Source organism: Nannospalax galili, unplaced genomic scaffold (assembly GCF_000622305.1).
Source record: "Nannospalax galili isolate Female #2095 unplaced genomic scaffold, S.galili_v1.0 scaffold1272, whole genome shotgun sequence".
NCBI classification, from domain to species: Eukaryota; Metazoa; Chordata; class Mammalia; order Rodentia; family Spalacidae; genus Nannospalax; species Nannospalax galili.
In genome coordinates, this window is record NW_008332402.1 from 1,726,511 (window position 1) to 1,747,121 (window position 20,611).

General features: G+C 42.4%; 1 protein-coding gene across 7 annotated transcripts in view; it reads left to right on the top strand.

Moving 5' to 3' along the window:
• Znf827 (zinc finger protein 827) overlaps positions 1–20,611 on the top strand; it is a 190,043-nt gene that overhangs the window by 67,813 nt on the left and 101,619 nt on the right. For all 7 annotated transcript variants that reach the window (XM_017796736.2, XM_008827476.2, XM_008827475.2 and 4 more), the window contains exon 5: positions 3,683–3,904. In XM_017796736.2, the coding sequence (XP_017652225.1) occupies positions 3,683–3,904 (222 nt within the window). The remainder of the gene's footprint in view (positions 1–3,682; positions 3,905–20,611) is intronic.

The following is a 20,611-nucleotide window of genomic DNA, read 5'->3' on the forward strand; positions in this document are numbered from 1 at the left end:
AAACATCTTTAATTCTACCTCTCTATGCACATGTGGGCCTTTTAAAAGGAGCATAATTTAAAAGATGGCAATTATTCAGTCACATTAATTATAAAATACAGACTTCATGTATTATTCTCAATGAAAATATTTCTGGTAATTGAAAGAAAGCAGGTTGGCCTTCATACCTGTTTCTGCATTTTCTCTTTAGTCCCAAATGTTTGGGAAATAAAACTTAGGCAAATGAGTGTTTGCCACATGCATTTCTGTTGTATCTTTAGCTAGATTTACACTTCATCAGCAGGTCACAAAGCTATGTCATTGCTGACACAGTCAGAATGAAGACCAGGAAGGCAGCGCCTTGCAAGTGTTTATAGCACAGCAGCGCACAGCTTGTCTGTTGTTTCCAAGTGTCTTATTAAGACCTGTGGAGCTCAGGTTGCTCCAACAATGCTAATTTCTCTCTTTTATTCTTGAATCTCATGTAGCTTGTCTTCTAATGCTCCTGGAAGCATTCACACTATGAGAGCATTTGCTGTACATGGTCACCCCCTCTGGAAACTGGGATTTGCCTCAATATTTTCTCTTTCCTAGCCTCATCTTAGAAGGTTAAACAGGCTTCTAAATAGAGGATACAGCACGGAAGCAATTTTCAGATGCTTAACCATTCACTTTGAATTATTCCTTCTGAAAGAATCAAGAGGCACACACAGAATAAACACGCTGATTACTCTGTCGTGACAGAGTTGGATGCACTGGGGAAAGGATTTCATAAAGGTTCTGGAAGAAGGTGGATGGAAAGGGCAAGCTTTCATGTGCCACCAACAATCCCCACCCCCACTCCCCAGACAGGGGTTGGAAAGTATAAAGGGAAGAAGTGGGCTAAGTAAACAAAGTCCTTTTAGGAGGAACCTTCCTGGACGAAGTAGGAAACATCTATTTGAAGATCACTCTAGAGACTTGTCATTGTCTCTGTTGCTTTAGGTTTTGACAGCTTTGTCCCCAAAGGCCTAGGTTTTATGCACTTCCCTTGAAGTTTTCTGGACATGTCCTTTGGTGATACCAGAGTTTCCCTGGTTGTGCAACGGTATCTCAGTGAACACTGTCAGTAGGTAGACAGCAAAACTTTAAACTTCTTCTCAAAGATCTTACCCTTAGTATAATGATAAACCCAGGGAAAGAATTTCTGACTGCTTTTAGTGGGTATTGTTGGAGTTCTTCATTTTTGTTAACCACGGGTATTATTAGAATGCTGTGAGATGTCACTACTTTTGTGCCAACACATTTTATCCCTCAACAAGTATGTATTGAGCCCCCTGTATGTGCTCTGTCCTGTGTACTTGACATATACAAGCTCTAAAACAAAGACAAGTGTTTTCATGAAGTTAGAGTTCAAAGAATGGACTGTTCAGGACCACCATAATAACTTAGAAAACATTATACAGTATGTGATTAGTTTAGTCTGTTAGGGCTGTCATAACAAAGCACTGCAGACTGGGCATCTTAAACAACAGAAATGCATTTCTTACAGCTTTGCAGGCTAGAACCCAAGATGGAATTGTCCTGAGACCTCTCTGCCCAGTTTTTCAATGGCCTCCTCTCTCTGTCCCCATGTGGTCTTTCCTGTGTAGCTATATTCCTAGTATCTCTCTTTGTAAGATGAAAAAGAGATGATTCTTAGAAAGAACCACTTCGTTGCATCACAACTTTACTCTCATGCTTCATTTAAGCCTTCGTTACCTTCCTTTGTAAACACAGTCACATTGGAAGGTTGGAGGTTCAACATATGAATTTGGAGAGTTCATAACAGTATGTTGTTAGATGGCAAGTGTTAACATTTGGGGAAACAAAATGGTTAGAGCAAGGTAAGAAAGATTGGGGGTACAATCAGGTAAAGGTCACAGTTTCAAATAGAATGCTCAGGGTAGACCTCACTGAGCAGGTGGTATCTGAGCAAGGACTTGAAGCCTGGGTTTTGCTACAACACTGCAGCCATTATGTGGTGATGTGGTATGGAAGTCAGGGATGCATGGTTCTACTCCCAGCCCTGCATAGTTGTAGTGGTGAGACTTGTAGATGTTCTTATAGTTCTTTGGGGCCCAGTTTGCAAAAATGCTGGCAATAATAGAACATGCATCCTTGGAGGGGCATGAGATAGAAAAAAGTACTACATGTGTGTATTAGACCAGGGCATAAGATGCTTGCTTCAGGACTTACTTCCTTGTGTTTGCTTATTAAGATGGAATGGATAGGCTCACTCTAAGAAGAGTTATTAAAAGTTCTGCTTGGGCCAGGGAGATGGCTCAGTGGTTGAGAGTGTTTGCTGCTCTTGCAAAGGAGTTTGGTTCCCAGCACCCACAACCATCAGTGACTCCCTTTTCTGGCCTCTGAGGGTACCAGGCACACATGTGGTGCACATACATAAATGCAAGTAAAACATACATAAAAACCAAAAATGAACTTTAAAAAAAAAAAAAGAATTCTCAAAAGAGAATTCTCAAAAAGACATACACATTGAATGGCCATTCAAGCCACCACAGGGGTCTTTGATGGGGGGGGCTGTGACAATGAAAGTGTGGGGGGGACCTAGGGGGAGCTGTCTCTCTCTTGTGGCTCTTCCTGTGTGGTGTACCCAAGGGAATGGCCTGGCACACAGTAGCTAGGCCACAAAATCCATCCTGACCACTCTCTCCATAACAACTGCCCATGCTAAAAATGGAAGAAGGGTATTAGTGGAGACACAGATGAAATCTGAATAAAATATGGAGTTTAGTTCATAGCCACATGAATTTCTTAGTTCTGACATATATATGGTGATTAGTTAAAATACTAACCTTGGGGAATGCTGGGTGAAGTCTGTGTGGAAACTCTTAAACCATCTTTGCAACTTCTCTATAAATCTAAAATTGTTCCAAAATATTGTTTTTTTCTTAAAGCCCATTTTGGATGTGAAGAACATGGGCTGCAGATATAGATTTAGTCTCAGTGACCAAAAACCCGGTGCCGAGTACATGATGCACTGTGTGTGGGTCAGTACAAGTCCACAGGTCACCAGAGGAACATGGTGGCGCAAGGTGGATCTCAAGTCTTGATCTCCAGCCTTCCTCATTCGCAGATTGGCTTTGGGTATTGCCTTTAACACATGACTTTATGACTTCATTCAGTATTTGATGGCAGAATAATTGGCTGAGCCATTATTTTATAATAGAATTAGCTGGAGAGTATGCTAATAGGTCAGGGAGGTGACAACATATATCAGGAAGACATTTAGGTAAAGGAAGGAGAAAATGCTCCAATACTTTGTAGAGACGGCACTTCTTAAAATACTTAGGTTCACCAGGCGTGGTGGTGCACGACTTTAATCCCAGCACTTGGGAGGCAGAGGCAGGCAGATCTCTGTGAGTTCAAGGCCAGCCTGGTCTACATAATGAGTTCCAGGACAGCTGGGGCTACAGAGAGACTGTCTCAAAGTTCATTGTATGCAAACCCACACCCAACTGAGTCCAAGTCTCGTTATATAAAAACACAGGGATGTGCTCAGGGCTAGCCTATTTTGGTCAGATTGTGGCCCCCCTGACTGTTAAGCACAAGGTGATTTTGTCTTCCACACTCATTATGAGGCAGTTCAGAGGGGGAGTGGCTTAATATAATTATAGTAATATATAATTCTTGTTTCCCTTTTTCCTTTCTTTTTTATTGACAGCTGCAAACCAGAAGGAGCCTATGAATCTTAATTTTAAAGTGAAGGAGGAGCCCAAGGAAGAGGAGGCCTTGCCTCGGTCCAGCTACGTGTTCAGCCCGGAACCAGAAGTGGCGACACCTACCATCTGCGAGGATCCGCTAAAGTCCCCGGAAGGGAAGGGGAATGTGCTAAGGCGAGACATGTCCATCCAGGCCGCCTCGGAACTGCTCATGAAACTCTCAGGTACCCGATTTATTCTGAAATGTCCTCATTCTGATAATTTCATGTGCAAGACGACGGGACTCGACCGTTAACTGCATGGTTTACAATGAACCTGATGACGTCAGCGCGTTATTGAGCCGACTTTAAGAAACCGTTAGGTTGCTTGGCTTCAGTTCCTGGGTTGGGTGCATGAGTTTGTTCCTTTCTAACGGTTTTGTCCGCTTAGATACAGCCTTCTTTTCCCGAATATTAGTGCAAGTGGTTAAACGACTACCTGCGTCTGGAATGATCTAGGCCATTGCTTTAAATGAATTCTAATCATTCCCAGCACTTCTGCTAATTGATCAAAATACCTTCCTCCTTATGAGAGGACCCTGCGTCTTCTGTGTATTTAATACTATATTCCTTAAGGGCCATTAAAGATATTTTCCTTGGGCCGGGAGTGGTGGCACACGCCTTTAATCCCAGCATTCAGGAGGCAGAAGCAGGTGGATCTCTGTGAGGTGGAGGCAAGCCCGGTCTTCATAGCTAATCCAGGCCAGCTGGGGCTACAGGGAGACCCTGTCTCAAAAAAACCAAAAAAAAAAAAAAAAAAAAAAAAATTTTTTTTTTCCTTGGCTTCATAAGTAATTGAGTTGGTACTTGAAGTAATTACCAACAGAGTAGCAGTAAGAGGTTTTAAGAATAGAGGCTTTCCAGGGCTGGAGAGATGGCTCAGCAGTTAAGAACACTGGCTGTTCTTGCGGAAGACGCAGGTTCGAATCCCAGCACCCACATAGCAGCTAACAACCGCCGGTAACTCCAGTTCCAAGGGATCCGACAGCTTCTTCTGTCCTCCTCAGGCACTGCACGACACAGGTGCACTTACCTACATGCAAGCAATACACGCATACACATAAAATAAAATAACAAGTAAAATATTTTTTAAAAAAAGAATAGAGAATTTCCTAATGGAATATTATAATAATTAACCTATTCTTAAGATGAATGGTTAATTCTTCACTAGTCTGTAAATGTAATCCCAGCTTATTAGATATAAGAGAAATGGATTATAACTTGAAACTCTTACATTTTGGATTTTGGGTAGCAGTTTTCTGCAACAGGTGGAAAATATAGTGTCTTCAATGGCAGGGTGTGACTTTCAGAGCATGGAAGGAAACGTTCTATCAGTAATAATATTTGTTAAGTCATATACCATCAGCTCACTGCCTCCTGAAGTTAATTTTTAGAAACTATATTTGAAATGCTAATATGAATCAAAGCTGTTTACAGTTTGGAACTTGCTGTGCTTGGGGGATGAAAGCATGGCATGTTATGATCTAATTTCATCAGCAATTCTGACCACGTTTCTGGTTGACTAGTAGGTTGGAAAGTACGAAGTTAATAGTGATTTACTTAGAGTCATGGTATCAGAACAGTTGAAATTCCTTTATCTGCCAGTTGGTGGGGTTCAGAATTCTCTTTGATGTTAACTCAAAGCAGACTGAAATTTGAAGGGAACGTGATTTGCTGGTGATAAAGCATGATGAAATCATTGCACTCTTATAACTCTCCATTTGCCTAAACTTTATAGTGGTGATGTAGTGTTTCCTACACTGATGGAGGTTTAGCAGGACCCTACTGGTTCTCAAGGCTGGAAAGTTTAAACAGTAATTTTAACACACACAATTTGGTGTGTTTGTGCTTCCCCTGCCCCAGTGTCAAAATATCCCAGTGATGTAATCCTTCCTTTGTTGTTGTTGTTTAATTAATTCAAAGAGGTCACCCAGGGTGTTTCTTCTTCCTCCAGAACGTAGCTCTCACTGTACAATGATTTAAACTCTCCTCTGCCAGTGACACGTATCCCCTCCCCGATGGTAGATTCTGCTGGGTAATGTTACTCTTCAGAGTCTGCTGTGCAGCTGGGATGGTGAGCTGAGGAGGCTGGGACCGTACTAAAAGATATTTTGGAAAAAAAAAAAAAAAAAAAGAGATTTCAGAACAGGAGTTCTTTAAGGAAAATATTTTCTCAATCCTTGTGGTTGATATGATTTGGGAGACTGAAATATGAAATCATTTCCTAGATAACAATGAGACCTTGGAGGAAGAAATGCAGCTATGACCATTTAACGATATTTGTAGGCAGTAATGGCTCTTCCTAAGTGTGTTCGCCAACTTTTATTGAGTATATGAGCTGGGGGGCAACAATAGCTGAATGGACAGCCTGGTCCTCTTTTTGAAGGGCAATCACCCTTGCTTTGTAATGTGGAGACAAAAACTTCTTTGAAGATTAACAACTATTTTCTTTTCTTTTCTTTTTTCCCCTTGAAGAAACTCCCCAGCATACTACATACATGAGACTTAGGTCAAAGTCATACCTATCCAAACCTCTGCCCTGAATTTGCTGTGGCTCATCAGAAATGCTTTATATTATGTTCTCTGAGCTTGTTAGTACTATTTTTCTTAACTTCACAAGCAGTTGAGGTAGCCCTTGAAGTAATTACAAGAGATTTAAAAAAATGACTTATTTTTATATTTCACGTGTATGACTGTTTTGCCTGCATGAATATAAGTAAGTGAACCACATCCTTGCAAACGCATGGCATCCAGAAGAAGGTATCTGATTCTCTGGAATTGGAGTTACAGATGGTTGTTAGGTGCCATGTGGATGTTGGGAATTGAACCCCCCGGAATTGAACAGCCAGCGCTCTTAACCAATGAATCATCTCTTCAGCCCAACAATAAGAGATTTTTTTTTTCAGTCTTTTTGAGACAGGGTCTCCTTGTAGTCCCAGCTGGTCTAGAACTTGCTATGTAGATAAGGCTGGCCTCGATCTTACAGAGATCTACCTGTCTCTGCCACCTGAGTGCTGGGATTAAATGCCTGTGCCACCATGCCTGGCACAAAAAGAGGTTTTTAAGGATAGAGAATTTCCTAATGGGATGATAAAATATTGCAGTAAGTAGCATATGCTTAAGATTAACGAATAATTCTTTATTACTCTAACTGTAACCCGAGCCTGCTAAATGTATGGAAAATAAGCAGTAGAATACATTTGTGTGATTTTCATGGGGAATTTATTCATAGTGCTTCAACACTGTGGTCAGGTGAACAAAGTTTTTCCTGAGTCCTAAGTTAGATGAGTGGGCTAAAAACAAATGTCTTTTCATTCCAAAGCCATGAGATAAAAAGGACTCAGGCGTTCTTAGGAGTAAAGTGGATACTAAGCTGTGTGTAGTGGAACATGCTTGTAATTCTAGTACTCTGGAGTTTGCAACAGAAGGATTATGACTTTGAGGCCAGCCTGGGTTACATCGTGAGAGCCTGTCATAAATCAAAACAAAAGAAGTGGATATTGAAGTTTCTGTTCACTAACAGATTAATGCTTTTGCAAGAAGGAAGATGCTGGAAAAAATCCCCAAGTTCTCTGTATTCAAGCTGTAATTTTCACAGTTTGAATGTTCATGCCCTTAAAGATACCCAAGTAAAGGACTCCAGTAGGGGAGAGGAAGAATTCATTTCCCAAAGCCTATGTGCAGTTGGTCAGGAAGGTTGATATGCTAGAACCATGTTGTAGGCCTTCCTGTGGAAAGGGTCCCTGTGGCTTCCCAGCCTTGCAGATTCTCATTTACAGTCTTCTGTCACTCTGTGAAAAATCCTTTGGTCAGAAAAACCGGGGAACAGCGTGGGGGGGGGCAGGTGGGGGGAATGTAGTGGTCCCTTCTTAGCCCATGGGAAATCTTCATTCAAAGAACTCTAATGGAGGTCTGAAAGCTCAGACGATACTGAACCCTGTGTAGACTTTTCTTCTCATACATTCTAGTTATGATAATACTTAATTTGTAAATTAGATACAGTAAGAGATTAGCAATAACAGGTACAATAGTTATAAAGATTACAATAAAAGTTGTTTAAGCCTATAAATGGTTTATTTCTGGAATGTATTATTTAATATTTCGGGAACCCCATTGACTGAAGATAACTGGTACCATGTAGAGTGAACCCTCAGAAATGGGCACTTACAATATTAGAGTGATAAGAATGCATGGTTCAATGCTGGGTTCAATTCCCAGCACCCACATGGCAGCTCACAACTGTCCATAACTCCAGTTTCAAGGGATCCGATGCTGCCTTCTGACCTCTGCAGGCATTGCATGACACTGGTGTACTTACATGCAGGCAATACACTCATACAGATAAAATAAAAATAATAAATATTTTTAAAATATACATGGGACATACTTTTCCTTTTTTTTCTTACTAATTTTCTGGAGATTGGAATCTGTGACATGTGGTTTAAACCCTTTCAAACTTTTCACTGAATTAATAAGAAGAAACTAGTCGACAATTTGAACTGCCTTGTTTCCAGACTGAAATTTACCTGTGTTCATTCCATAAGGATGAATGCTTGGAACATGGCCTAGCCATGTATCACATGAGACCTTCTTATATAGAGAAACTTCTGCAGGGGCAGAGCTTTCCAAATGGACACTTATGTTCTGTGAGGGAAAGTCAGATGAGTTAAGTGTCTAGGCTAAACTTTTCATTATCTGTGTGTTTGGGAAAATCTGAGTTTTCTTTTGTACTGTGATTTGAATTCCATTTCTAGTTGTTTAATTGAGAAGTTGAATTCCCGACAGCTAGGCCCAGTAAATAGTTTACCATAAAGAAAGCATCCCACTCTGAGGAAACCACTGGATGTCTGTCATGACTTGTTATATGACACACAGCAGCCAAAATCATCAAACTTTGCTGCTAAGCCTGTAGTTGCCAAATACAATTCCCAGAAGCCTTCATTTAAAAAGGACCAAATCTAAAAGTTCAGCACATGTTTGACAGTGTGAACTAGTAAAGGTACCTTCTCTGATTGGTAACATTAGGGCACCTTAAGGTTTATGTGATAAATGTGTTATTGCAGATGAGATGTAACGCTGGAAATGACACAACATTTTACTCACTGCTGTGCTTTAAGAAAAGTAGGTAGATGCAAAGAGACGAACAAAGGCTCTCTTCCCTCTTTGGGGACTCACATGTTGACATGGGAATGCAAGTGTAAAATGTATCATGCACAGTTGGACAAACCAGGAAGGAGCAGCTCAGAATGCCATTTTAAAGAATATTTTATTTTTATTTTATGTGTATGAGTGTATTGCCTGCATGTATGTGAGTGCACCCATGTTGTGCAGTGCTGCAGAGGTCAGAAGAGGGCTTCGGATTCCCCTGGAACTGGAGTTAAGGATGGTTCGTAGTTGCCTTGTGGGTGCTGGGAATTGAACCCAGGTCCTCTGCAAGAGCTCTTAACCACTGAGCCATCTCTCCAGCCACAGAATGCCATTTAAGAATAAGAATTCCAAGGGAGGAGAGATGGCTCAGTGGTTAAGAGCACACACTGCTCTTGAAAAGGACCCTAGTTCAGTTCCCAGCACCCACAACTCACGTGGCTCACAACTGCCTGTAATTGTAGCTCCAGGGAGGTCTAGTATCCCCTGGCCTTCTTGGCCACCTGCACTCAAATGTGTATACCCCCCTCCAACACACACACATAGTTAAAAATAAAAATAAATCTTAAAAAAGAATAAGTATTCCAGTCTGGGGAGATGGTTTATTGGATAAAAGTGCTTGCTATGCAAGCATGAGGACCTGAACTCATATCCCCAGCACCCATGTAAAAAACAAGGCAAGAAGTGTGCACATCTCTAATCCACTCTGGGAGGCAGAGACAGGAGGATCCTGATACTAGCCAGCCACTCTAGCCAGTCATTGAATTCCAGGTTCAGTGAGAGATCTTATCTCAAAAACTAAGGTGGATTGTGACAGAGGAAGACACCTGATATCGATTTCTGGCTTTCACAGTTGTATGCACAGAGCTTATGTGTGCATATTCATTCTCTCTCTCTCTCTCTCTCTCTCTCTCTCTCTCTCTCGCTCTCTTTCTCTCCCCTCTCTCTCTCTCTCTCTCTCTCTCTCTCTCTTCATAGAAGTTGAGAAAAGTTGTTTACTAGAGGATGGAAAGGGTAAGGTGGGGAACTAAGGGACAGGGAAAGGTGACTTGATGGCTTGACGGCTGCTAATTTACAGTTACACAGAAGCAAGAAGTCTCTGGCATGATAGGAGACTGCTGATGACAGTGACATTCTGAACATCTCAGAAAGGTAGAGGAAAGGATTTAGAAAACATTCACCAGAAAAAATAGTCCTCCAGGAGATAAATATGTTTTTGAAGATTTATTTTTATTTGTGTGTGTGTGTGTGTGTGTGTGTGTGTGTGTGTGCGTGTTGCCTGCAGAAGCCAGAAGAACAACAGATCCCCTGAAGTTATGGGTGGTTGTGAGCTATGGAATGTGGGTGCTGGGAACCAAACCCAGGCCCTCTGCAAAAGCAGCAAGAGCTTTTAACTGCTGAGCCTTTTCTCTACCCTTGAGATAAATGTGTTTCATTTGGTTTAAACATTATATATCAGGGGACCAGTGTGATGGCTCAGCTGGTAAAGGGACTTGCTGCCAATCTGGAGGACCAGAACCATTCTTCCATTCCAAGAACCCACATGGTAAAGGGAAGAACCAATTTCATACCTTCTCCCCCAAATCAGTGTTAAAATATTTAAACATTATATATTACATATTGTATTCATGTTCAAAACATCACATGGTACCCAATATGTGTATTTTTGTGTTTTTACATATAAGTTAAAATTTAAAAATTGAATTACATTTTTTAAAAAATAAGAAGTTCAGAAAACAAATAGCTGAAAAGCTGGAGTTACTCAGAAACTTTAATGAAAAAGTAAAAATTTAAATTTCTCTTACAAGGGAAATAAAACTTCATATTAGACTGTAATTTGGTGTAAGTTTGTTGGTTTTCTTATTTCTGTGCTTACCAAATGGATTTGTATTCATTTCTGGCTTGTGTTCATTTATCTCTGCTTAGTTCTGGAAAGGAGTGTTAATCCAAGAGAACCCTGACTTTGAAATGTGTTAGTGGTGTATGGTGTTCAGGGCAAACCCTATATAAGATCAGGCTTCCGTCCTGGAATGTTTAGAAGCAGGACACCGTAACTTCACCATGGTGTATGCCTCCCCAGAGGTTTCTGTGTTGGGAGCATGGTCCTCTGTGAGGTGAAGGAGCCTTGAATCGGTAGAGCCTAGCAAGAAATAGTCATTGGGAGCATGCCTTTGGAGGGCTCCCTGTAGTTCTCAGGGCACAGTGATTAGTTGTCAGGAGAGTTACTTTACAAGAGTAAGCCTAGCCCTGTCTCTGTCTGGCATCCTATCTTGCCATGTCCCGTGTCCCCACTCCTGCCCCGATGCCAGTTGCCTTGAAGTCCTCACCAGAACCAGACCACTGGCATCTGCCCTTGAAGATCCAGATCAGCTAAATAAACCTCCTTATAAGCTACACAGCTTCTGATTTTTCTTTTGAACAATGGGGAATAAACTAAGACCCACATAAACCTGAGAGAGGTGGAATTTCAAAGTAAATTTAATCTCTGAAGTGTGCTTAAGTGGAGAGGGACCCAAGGATTGACTTTCTGAACAGGTTTACTTAGGGGTCCTTTGGTCATAAATAGTAGAAACCCTCTTTGGGTAGTTTGGGCGAGAAAAGAGAAGGCAACCAAAGATGCAGGTTTGGGACTGGCTTAGGGATCTGAGCCGGGATGAAGCAGGGACCCAGTCCTCCACAGAAACCAGACTACAAGACATCCTGGTACCCAGAGGCCCTTGTGCGCCCCCTCCTCCCTGCTTCTCTCTAGGCATTCAGATGGACTTTGTTACTCAGTCCTCAAGTGGGAAGCAGTCATTGTGGACAGTTTCTGAGGTTACCTCTTGAAGAGTAGCCAAACAGAGCTTTCTTAAACCCAGCTCCAAATTCTGGCTGATTGCCTCAGCTCAAATTGGGACCCACCAGTGGACATTTCTCCTGTGTCTAGAGGTTGAGGGCCTCTTGGCAAACTTCCATCCCATAGCCCCATAGTATTGCTGGGAGGCAGAAAAATGCCCAGAAATGAGTCTCTAGGTGGCCAGCCCTGGAAAGGACAGGAAATAGGAAGATGCACAAGAACTACCAAACTTCGAGGAACAGGCTATGGTGATGACTGTGTTTTCAATACTGAGTGTAAATGTGTTTAGGCCTTTGGGGGCTTTCCTTTTGTCTCTGGTACAGTCTCCATGGAAGCCTGCCCAGCCTGGGATGTGGCCTGGGAGTCCCAGCTCTCAAAGCTGCTAAGGCACAGCTTCTCTGTCCTTCAACCAGAGAAGTGCCCAGGGGTGGGGGAGAAGGACGCATTAGAGACTTTGCATTCTCGAGGCCTACTCTCTGGACTAAGCTGGAACTCTGAGGGTGAGGGCCCCCGCAGCCTGTGTTTTGACAAGCCTTCCAAGTGATCCTGACAGCTAAAGCTTTCCGAGCAGTGTGCTGAGGAACTGGCCACAGAAAGGAGTTTTATCCATTCAAAGGACTGCGTTAGGTTGGAACGGATGGAGAACACAACTCTGTTGACTCTCTTTTCCTTCAGAGAAAGAACCATCTTTTGTCAGTAGCAAGTCCTTTTATTTTATTGTGAAATGATGGTACCTGGAAACTTTTGGCTTAGAGTGGTGCGTGTATCCACTAAATCAAGACAGCGCTCTTGGTGAACCTCAGGTAACACTGCTTTCTTCACATTCTGAGCTGTGAAATTTCAGGATTATTCCTGGGCAAGGTTTTGGAGAAAGTCTCTTTGCCTCCACCCCCAACATCATCCATCACACATCGCGTTGCAGGCTTTTCTGTTCTGAAGAATTTGAGCTAAATAAGAGATTTTAGCTAAGTTATTTTCCAGAGTGAAAACTGTTCTCTGCTCCCCTGTTTGCTATTTCTCCTTTGGAGAATTGCAACATGCTGTTTCCAGTCTTTTTTATTTATTTTTTGAGCATTTCCTACACGAGTACACTGTATTTACATGTAACATACTTTTAGAGCAGTGTGCCTTTAAAGCCAGCTACCCTTCACGATAACAACACGTGCCATAGTCAGCTGATAAAGCAGAACTGGGGAGTCCAGTCCATGATTGTACTAGACACTTTTCTTTTACTGTGGTAAACACCATGACCAGAAGCAACTTGTGGAGGAAAGGCTTTATCTCATCCAGTCTATCACTGAGGAGAACTACAGAGCAGAAGCTGGAGCGGAGACCACGGAGGAGCGCTGCTGTCTGTCGTGCTCCCTTAGCTTGCTCAGCAGTCTTTTCCTAAAACAACTTTTTAGAGGCTTGTATCTATTTTTTATTTTATGTGCTGTGCCGGTGTGCACTTATAATCCCAGCGCGAGGCAAAGACAGGCAGATCCCTGGGGCTCACTGGCCACCCAGCCTAGCCTACTTGGCCAGTTTCCTGCCAATGAGGGACCCTGTCCAAAAGAAAAGGTAGAGTGACACCACACAAGTGCTCCCCCTCCATGAAACTTGAAAATGTTGAGAAGTCAGACCCAGATTCCCAGCACCCATGTGGCGATTAACAACTGTCTATAACTCCAGTTCCAGGGGAATCCAATGCCCTCTTCTGACCTCTGCGGGCATTGATTGTACCACACGGGTGCACTTATGTACATGCAGGCAATATACTCATACACATAAAATAAAAATAATAAATATAATTTCACATACCATAAAATTTGTTCATTTAAAATTGCCAGTAATTTTCAATGTAGTCACAGTTATGTGACTATTAACACATCTGATCCCAGAATGCTTTCATTGTCCCCAAAAGAGACTCCACACACATTAGCAGTAACTCCTTCTTCCTATTCTCACTCCCTCAACCTAGGAAACCACTAATCTGTTGTCTGTTTGAGTAGATTTGCCTACTCTGGGCACTTTATGTAAATAAAATCGTATGGTATGTGGTTGTCAGTGCTCTTAACCACTGAGCCATCTCTGTCCCCATGATACATGGTTTTTTAGTTTCTGCTTTCTCAACATTTTCAAGCTTCATCAATGTTGTAACACTTATTTCTTAAAATTACATTTTATTTATTTACTTTTTTGGAGGTGTATACATGATGTGTGTGGAGGTCAGAGGACAACTTGTGGGAGTTGCTTCTTTCCTTCCACCATGAAGGTCCCAGGAATTGAACTCTGGTTGTCAGGCTTGGTGGCAGGCACCTTTACCCACTAAACTATCTTGCTGCCTCCCATATACCAATTCTTTATTCTTTTTATGGCTGAATACTATTCCATTGTGTAGATATACTGTATTTTATTTTTCCTTTAATGAAGACATGGCTTGCGTTCCTGTCTTTACTGTTACGTTCTTGTACAGGTTTTGTATGGATTTACATTTGTAATTCTCTTGGGCATACACCTATGAATGGAATTGGTGGGTCAAATGGGAACTCCGCTTAACATTTTGAAGACCCGCCGAGTGGTTCTCCAAGGCAGCCACACCATTTTATCCCCTCTGGTATTTCAGTTTCTCCGCTCCTTTGTGAAAACTTGTTACCATCCCTCTTTTTTACTATTACCATCATAATGGCACGACCTGGTCATTTCACTGTTTTAGATCTGCGTTTCCCTAGTGGCTAATAATACTTAACATATTTCCATGAGCTTATTGATTACTGTCATAATCTTTGGAGAAGTGTTATTCAGGTTCTTTGCTACTTTTTAGAGTTGGGTTACTTTTCTTTTTAATCTGGATGTGTGGAAGTTTCTTATATTCTGGCCATCAGATAGACGATTTGCAATGTTTTTCTCATTTTGCTGTTTTCTTTTTTCACATTCTTGATGGAATTACTTGCAACACCAAAGTTTTGAAATTTTATATAGTCCAATTTCCTGTTTCTTCTGTTGCTTATGAGCACCATTATATTTTCTATAATTCTAAAAACTAAATGCAGACCTGTTGAACATGAAAAGGAAAGCCCATCTTTTATTAGCACATCATCATTTAATTTTCAGGGATCTTAAACCTGTGAAACCTAAGTAGTGAATTATACCTGACCAATTGAGTTGATATAATTTCTGTATTTGTTTTAACATTCTGAACTTGAGGTGGTAACCAAGGATCTTTGCATGCCAACTTTCCAAGTTATGTATAATGAATGCAAACAACAGTGGGCTTGGAACTAGTGCCCGAGTCACTTTCCTCACAGCCATGCTAACTTTCTGAGCAGTGTTCTCTCTCTTTCAGCCTCCTCTCTCTTTATATGTATATGTACGCACACACATCCCAATCCATAAACTGGCAAGAGAAGCTGAATCTAAATTAGGAATTATACTTTTTTAAAAAAGCGCCTGTAAACTTAAGAGAATTGGAGATACCTACATGTCAAATTTGTATTTTGCATAAATAAGGACTAGATCACTTTAATAAGATAAAAACCTGTGTTTCTATACTATCATTTCTTGAAGGTCTAGAGATCTTGTTAAGCTCAGAGAGCATACAGTGCTGTTATTATCCTGTCCATTTAAGCAGGACAGAGGGAGAAATCTCTGTCCACAGCTCTGGAAGCCTGGTCCCTCCCAGCTGAAAAGAGTCAGGGAGAGCCTGGCTTCTAACAGCCTGTCTCATTCAGTCTCTGGCATGAGGCACCCTTCTGTTATTTTATAATTCCACACTCTTTACAAATTCTTGGACTCCCATACCTAAATGACTGTTGATGCCTGCTGCACCCCACCCCATCAAGCTCAAGTCCCCCCCCTGCACCTCTGCACCTCCTTTTTCCCCTTTTAGCCCTCTCCCTTTGGGCCACCCTTTATGCTTTCTTAACCAGCTTCCTCCCGCCTCCCACACTGAGGCCTGGATTCAGAAAGTCCAGACTCAAAAGGGCTCTTGTTTTGTTATCATTTTCCTCTTGCATAGCCACATATGTTAATAGAGCCATGGAAATTTGTATTGGCTGGTGTTCCCAGAAACCAGGCAAGAACTCTGCAAGGAATTTCATAGGCTACGCCTCCATTCTAGATGCCCTTTCTGCTTGGCTGTCTCTGGACTGGAGCAGGCTGGAGTCTGGATACTGGGGAACTGGAATAGGGTTGTACAGTAAGGATTGGGGTGATAGTGGGAAGAGTCTAGATTTTTCTGAGGATATGTAATAAAAGAGTTAGGAAATGTACTTGCAAGTTGGGGTAATGCACCGTCTTGCACGCTATTTTCTGCTTCAGGGACAGATTTCTACAGACATCATCTTAGGGCCAACACACTACAGCATCAGTAGTTTACAAACAAGCCATTGGCAAACGCCTGATGGTGACAGCGCTAAACAGGCCTTAATTATCCCAGGGCTCCGGCTGCAGTGTAGACGCACAGATTTGAGTAACCAAACACTGTTGAGGCTCTCTCAGGGACATGTGTCCCTGCCAGGGGGAAGCAGGGACCTTGTGCTGTTCCAGTCGATCAGGTACCTGGCGTCTTCCTTACCCTCCTCCCAGCCTCGTTCCCTGCGTGTTCCTGCAGAGATGATCTGGTGAGAACCCTCATTTTCTTCATTGAGACTAGAACATTCCCATTCTGCAGTGATTTTCCCTCTTATCACCACATTAACCTTCCACCTTTAACTTATGTCAAAAGAAGGGGAAGATTCGCATGTATAATTAAACCCCGTGGACCCCATGCCCATCTGGGTACATGCTGGCATCACAGACATGACTTGAGAAGGGAATCCTCACTGCAGTGTAGCCTGCCCTCTGCCAAGTGGCTGAGTCACCCTCAGCAGGGGCTCTACAGGAGGCTGTGTAGGGCCTTCTCCCTGCTTGTGCACTTTGGAAGCTAGTCACAGGCAGACTGGGGAGATAGATGCATTTCCTTTAAGCTGGAGAATATCCATATTAGCCCAAGAGAGAAAAACGTTCCCAAAGAGATTATTTCTGCATGTGGTTTCTGTTATTCTTTATGACGACAAATGATTTAATAGTGGTGTTTTCTCTTGGTCAAAGTGCGAGGGCTATGGTGTTCTTTCTGAAGGGACCTTTGTCTTACTTCCTAATAATTCTCTTATTAACTCCACCCCCGTGTATGTTTTGTCCACACAAATCATCCCGCACTTGTGCTGTGGGTTGATTTACTTCCTTGTTTCTAAATACCGGGTAGCAGCTGGAATCAAGCGTGTCCTGGTTTCCTGTGGTTCACCATATGCTTGTAGGGCTCATGTCCACAGCAGGAGAAATGGGGGAAGCAAGAGCATATATGCATGGCCCATCACATTTGATCTTGGATTCGAAGTCAGGTGGCGACAGTCACTGTTTAAAGCCTGCATTAGGAGACCAGTTCCTTTCTGCCATGACTGTCCTACCCCTATCAACCTACCCTTGCCCTAAATATATGCACACACTTCCCTGGTTTGGCTTCCAGAAACTCTTCCTTCTCTTTTGGGGTAGAGGGCATTCGTGGACAGCATTACAGAGGCTTCCTGTGCTGCACACAAAGGAGACTAAAGGTAACTGACAGCCCGGTTAGTCAAGAGGGAGGGAGGCCCAGGACACAGCCCAGGGCTGAGGACCAGGGGAGAAGTTGCGCTCATTTGTTAGATCAGTTCTGACAGCAGAGTCACTATGTCTTGCTCTGCAGCACATTTAAGCATTGGCAGGGGAGTCATCTAACCGGGACACGTGGTTGTCATCTTTAGATTCCTTGTGTCCACCACACAGCATTTTGTACATTGTTTTGTTTTGGGTTCAGAGGACTGCTTAGCTTCCATGCTGCTGGGATGGAACCCAAGACCTCACACCAGCCAGGCAAGGGCCCTACCCTAAGCTGCACTCCTAGCCCTGACACCCTGTATAATCCCATCTTCATCCTGTTTATTTTTTCCTACAAGCATTTTTCGTACTAGAAAGCTTTTCCTGCCTGACTTTCAGCTTTCCTGGGTTCTCCCAGAGCTGAAGGTTGATCCTGTATGTAACAGCAAGTGCTTGATTATTAGGCCTAGTATTGTGATTGAAAGGTCATCTCCCCTCGCCCCCCACAGAATCTGGTTAACTATTCCCTGCCCTTCAGCACCTGCATCAGAAGGACAGGACACAGGAACCAAAGAGAGAGGAAATGAACATGAGTCACTTGCACTACTTATAAGAAGCTTCGCTATAGAAATCATTTGGAAAAGATTGTTGAAACAGAGCCAAAATCCATTAAGAGGCTTTCCAACACTCCATGTCTCCAAAACCCATAGGAAACAGCATCACCAGGGGACATCTCAGGGACCCACTGCACACTCTGGCGACTCTCCCCAACAGGTACCATACTAGGGGTCCTATGAAAAGCAAGGGCTTATTTTTGGTTGTTAGGGCTTTGATTTTTGGCAGAAGTAGGTAAAGGTTTCTTGGGGTTTGATGACCCCTATCTTTAGAACCCCTCTACCTCTTACCGATCTTTCCATTCTTTTCTGAACCCCCTTTTTAGTCTTTCACAAGTGCCCCTTTATATGCGGGCTGTGTGTCCCAGGGCCTCATCAGATGAGCAGTGAGGCCACAGAAAATAGCAAAGTCTGTGTCTGGTTTTTCCTTGTGTCTACGTATCTGTGATCAAAGTGAAGTTATAAATTAGGTACAGAGAGGTTAACAATAGTAAATAAATAGAACAGTTATAGCAATATACTAGTACGAAAGTTAAGAGTTCTCTCTCTCTCAAACAAAATATCATGTGTGTTACACTTACCCTTCTTGTTGACGACAGGTAACTGAAACTTTGGAAAGTGAAATCTCAGCAGAACCGTGGATAAGAGGGAGCTGTTGTATTTCACTCATTCATTCATTCATTCAACTATTTATTGAGCTCCAACTGTTTTCCAAATTCAGTTTTATACACAAAAGGTACAAAATGAACAGAGTAATTCCCTCACCTGCATTCGCACCCCATCATACCTACTGCGCTGTCCCTCTCTCTTGCTCTCTCTCTGGTTTCAATTTCCATTGTCATGAACCATGATTGGCAGGGCCCATCTGACCAATGGCCTTGGGTACTCAAGGTTTCTCAGCAGCAGGATGCTTGTGCCAGGGTTTATTAGTAATCATATCAGCAGCATTAGCACACTATCATACACCAGCATATATAATTATTCCACTATGAAGCAGTAAATTTTAGCACCATCTAAGAAAAGATGCAAACTGATTTGCACATACTAAAGCTTTTTGACTATCAGAAAATAAAAAATACTTGAAAGTTTGGTAAAAACTTTGAATAAGAAGTCAGTTTGATGGGCTGGAAAGATAGCTCAGTTGGTAGAGTGCTTGCCTTTCAATCATTCTCACCTGGGTTTGAGTCTCAGAACCCATGTTTAAAAAAAAAAAGAAAAGAAAAAAAGCTGGCCACGCATGAAGATGCACATCTTTAATCCCAGTGCTCAGGAGGTAGAGGCAGGTGCATTTCCGTGAGTTCAAGGCTAGACTGGTTTACATAGCTAGGGCCAGGCCAGCCAGAGTTACATAGTAATACCTTGCCCCAAAACAAATGAATGAACACGCGCGCATGTGCACACACACACACACACACACACACACACACACACACTGGGTTTGGTGGGACTCACTTGTAATCCCATCTCTGGGGAGGCAAAAGCAAGTAGATGCCTGGGGCTCACTAGCCAGCCAGCCTAGCCTGCTTGGCAAGTTCTATGCCAGTAAGAGACCCTGTCTTAAAAAGGAAAGAGAGAGAGAGAGAGAGAGAGAGAGAGAGAGAGAGAGAGATGAATGACACCTGACGAATGAGAGCTGTGATTGTCCCCTGATCCATACACATATGCACATGCGCACTCCCTCCCACACACATACACATGTGTACAGCACACACCCCCAAAAAGAAAGAAAGAAAAGTAAGAATTTAGTAAAATTCCTAGTTTTTGAAATAAAACTTCATATTCGCATTTATCTCTTTGGGCATTAATAAATCCTGTCCTTTTGTTAATAATTTGTGCATAAGTCAGAGGCCAAACAATCCCAGAGGTGGCCCTTGCCTTTTTGTTTTGAATAAATAATTTATTGAGAATTTCATGCATGCATATAAGGTGTTTTGATCAGATCCATGCCCATTCCTTCCTCTCCAACTCCTCCCATATCTCCCCATCACTTTTTTCTGATAACTTCATGGACTCTTTCTTCTTCTTTAATTGATTTATTTATTTTTATGGGGCTTTTGGCTACTCTAACATTCCCCCTAAAATCTTTTAAGGATTAGATACAAACTCCCAAATACTTTCAACATTTTGGGCCTTTGGAACAGAGTATGTTGCTAAGAGGCCCAAGGACACTTTGACTTTTAGCCACAAAACTGGCTACTTTTCTTTGGGGTCTTTTTACCCTAACTGCCTAGCCAATACCTACCTACTGTTCTTATCATACCATCCTCTGAAGAGCAGGATGCAGATTGCTCTGGCTTCTTCCATGCTGAACAGGGGATGCACGGTGAGGCAACTGGAATACCCCTTCAGTGGGTCAATCTAAAAGACTCCCAAATTGTATAACTCTTGTCTCTAAGGGAAAAAGAAAGTCCTTGAATTGTGAACAGGAGATGTGAAGGAGAAGTAAAGGCAAGAGTAATTAGCAGTACAAGTTCTAGACAGGGAACTAGAAAAAAGTCAGAACAGGGCAATTTTCGAATGTTCATATGAGAGTCCATTGGAATTTCTTGGCAAGGGCTTCCAAAAGCATCCCTCTACTGGGTTCCTCCTCATTTTTCTTTTGTCTGCCAAGGCTGGACTCTAGAGTGATGGATTTAGGACTTGCTTTCAAGTATTTTGATAGCTGTTGGAGTGGTTAGAATCAGTGTCAGTTCCCTCTCAAAG